This window comes from Neolamprologus brichardi, chromosome 14 (genome assembly GCF_056152115.1).
Source record: "Neolamprologus brichardi isolate AB-2024 chromosome 14, ASM5615211v1, whole genome shotgun sequence".
Lineage (NCBI taxonomy): Eukaryota > Metazoa > Chordata > Actinopteri > Cichliformes > Cichlidae > Neolamprologus > Neolamprologus brichardi.
Genome location: NC_142117.1, coordinates 41,219,792 through 41,221,881, shown reverse-complemented (window position 1 = coordinate 41,221,881; position 2,090 = coordinate 41,219,792). Strand labels below are relative to the sequence as shown.

Here is a 2,090-nt window from a genome sequence, read left to right as displayed (position 1 = left end):
GTTTTGCAATCTTGACTCAATACACACACACACACACACACACACACACACACACACACACTCCATTTTTATCTGTATCTAACATTTCCGAGCAGCATGTCTTCATTGTCTGTGAGAATAGTAACAAATCACACAGCAATAGTACATTTGTACTGGAACTGTTTGTATGTTATTTCTCCAGGCCCATAGGGGGCGCAGGTTTGCACAGTTTGCTATCTTGAGCCAATTAGTCACTAGAAGAAGTGTGATAGGAAGTGTTTGCTCATGAGTGAAGCAAGACATGGGCTGTGTCCCATTTCAGGGTCTGCACGCTTGAAGTACGCATTTCAAGTGCGATTACGTCACCGCCACGCGACGACGGCTGTCCCAATTCGAAGTGTACTCCAAATGCATACTACAAATGCACCATCGATTTCCCCAAATATCAAGCGTGGTCTGGTGCACGCTTCGTGGTCCCATATATCCCACAATGCATAGCGCGCGGCAGCCAGGCCATTGCGTAATGATGTCAGCAGCTGCGGACGAGGTTGAAACGGCGTCGGAGGACAGCAACTCCCGCAAATGTAAGATATGTGTGAAGGAGCGAAACAAATGCCAAGATGTAAAAGTTAATGGGAGGTTAATAGAAAATGTCAAGGTGAATCATGTGACACCTGCCCGACCCACGTAACCGTGAATGCACAGACCCGCAAAGCTGTAAATCCTGTACTAGACCGAGGGCAGTATGAATAGACGTATCACCACAGTGCAATCAACTGTACTAATATGAACCTGCCTGTGCTGCAAACAGGAATGGGCCTGATAAAGCAAATGTTCTGCCCCACTCAGTGCTGTCCCTGTCCCGCAGTAAACAGTATTGCCTGACATTGCAGTGTGTATGTTCCACACAGCTGTAAATGGTGAACTGACGGCAAATGGAGAAATGCCAAAACAGAAGTGCATGATGGTGGGGAATGTAATCCAATGTCACGCTGCATTACAGGGACCAAGGAGCAGACGGCAGACCTTATACGACTCCGCCGTGACAATGAGCACCTGTTCACGGGTGCGAAACACTCTGCCGCAGGGAATTGGAGGTACAGCAACAGTATGAGGTCTACAAGTATTGAGGCACAAGGGACAGTGAACCGTCTGCCCTGTGGTCCCAAGCCAGTACATCCTGCTGTGGATGCCATAAACGGAATGACCTGATATACATGTGCTCTCATATTTCGTTTGTCAGGGAGATCGTGGAGAAGATGGACCTGGCGGGGAAAATCTCCCCTGTGCAGGCCAAACGTAAATGGGAGAACCTGAAAAGGAAATACAAGGTATGTACAGTGGTAGTGACAGATGTAACTCCACACGGAACACTGAAAAGTCACCTATGTAAACCTGCACTGTTGCTGTTGTTGCTAACTGCCACCTGTGATGTATCCTCCCCTCAGGAGTGCAAGTATCCAGCGACGGGTGAGGGTGCAAGTGGGAAGCCCACTGCCGCAACATGGCCCTGGTTTGATGCCATGGATGAGGTGCTAGGACAGAGGCCCTCCACCAGGCCACCTGTCCTAATCTCCTCCATCCAGGAGGACGCACCAGGGCCCAGTGCAGCAGTGGGCAACCCACTCTCACACCAGGAGGGGCAGGAGGATGAGGAGCCGCCTGAGGCACGGGTGGCGAAAAGGAGGAGGGACGGGGAGGATAAGCTAATTGCCCTAATAAAGGAGGACATGGCCCAGCAACGGCAAATGGAGGAACGGAGAGCCGAGAGGATGGACAGGCTGATAGGCGTCCTCGAAAAGCTGGTGCAGCAGAAAAAGGACTGAGACAGCCACTGTACATAGTTGAACTTTATTTATGCTGACACCCCAACCTTTGTTTTGTACAAACATGATTATTTCAGTGATTAGATTTCTGTTGATACAACGCAATGTACATAGTTGAACTTAATTTATGTTGTTGTTCCAACCTTTTTCTTTTTTTTTCCAACCACAAAATTATTTCAGTTATGTAAATAAAGACAGTGGGAACATCCCAACTGTGAGTGCATGTCTGTCACAAACTACATGACACAATTTCAGGGGCCTGACCTATTGCACGTGCCAAATTGT

General features: G+C 48.6%; 1 protein-coding gene across 1 annotated transcript; it reads left to right on the top strand.

Moving 5' to 3' along the window:
- The first annotated feature begins 505 nt into the window (after nucleotides 1–505).
- LOC148099743 (uncharacterized) lies at nucleotides 506–1,805 on the top strand. The gene is made up of 4 exons (XM_087850528.1): nucleotides 506–563; nucleotides 983–1,076; nucleotides 1,223–1,310; nucleotides 1,428–1,805. Exons 1-4 carry the CDS (start codon nucleotides 506–508, stop codon nucleotides 1,803–1,805), a joined length of 618 nt encoding a protein of 205 aa, XP_087706654.1.
- Nucleotides 1,806–2,090: the final 285 nt, after the last annotated feature.

Excerpts from the sequence above, each read along its gene's own strand:
- LOC148099743 (XM_087850528.1), top strand. The coding sequence starts at position 506 with ATGTCAGCAGCTGCGGACGAGGTTGAAACGGCGTCGGAGGACAGCAAC. Across the intron at positions 1,077-1,222 it reads TCTGCCGCAGGGAATTGGAG|GGAGATCGTGGAGAAGATGG; the intron begins GTACAGCAACAG and ends TTCGTTTGTCAG. Across the intron at positions 1,311-1,427 it reads ACCTGAAAAGGAAATACAAG|GAGTGCAAGTATCCAGCGAC; the intron begins GTATGTACAGTG and ends TCCTCCCCTCAG.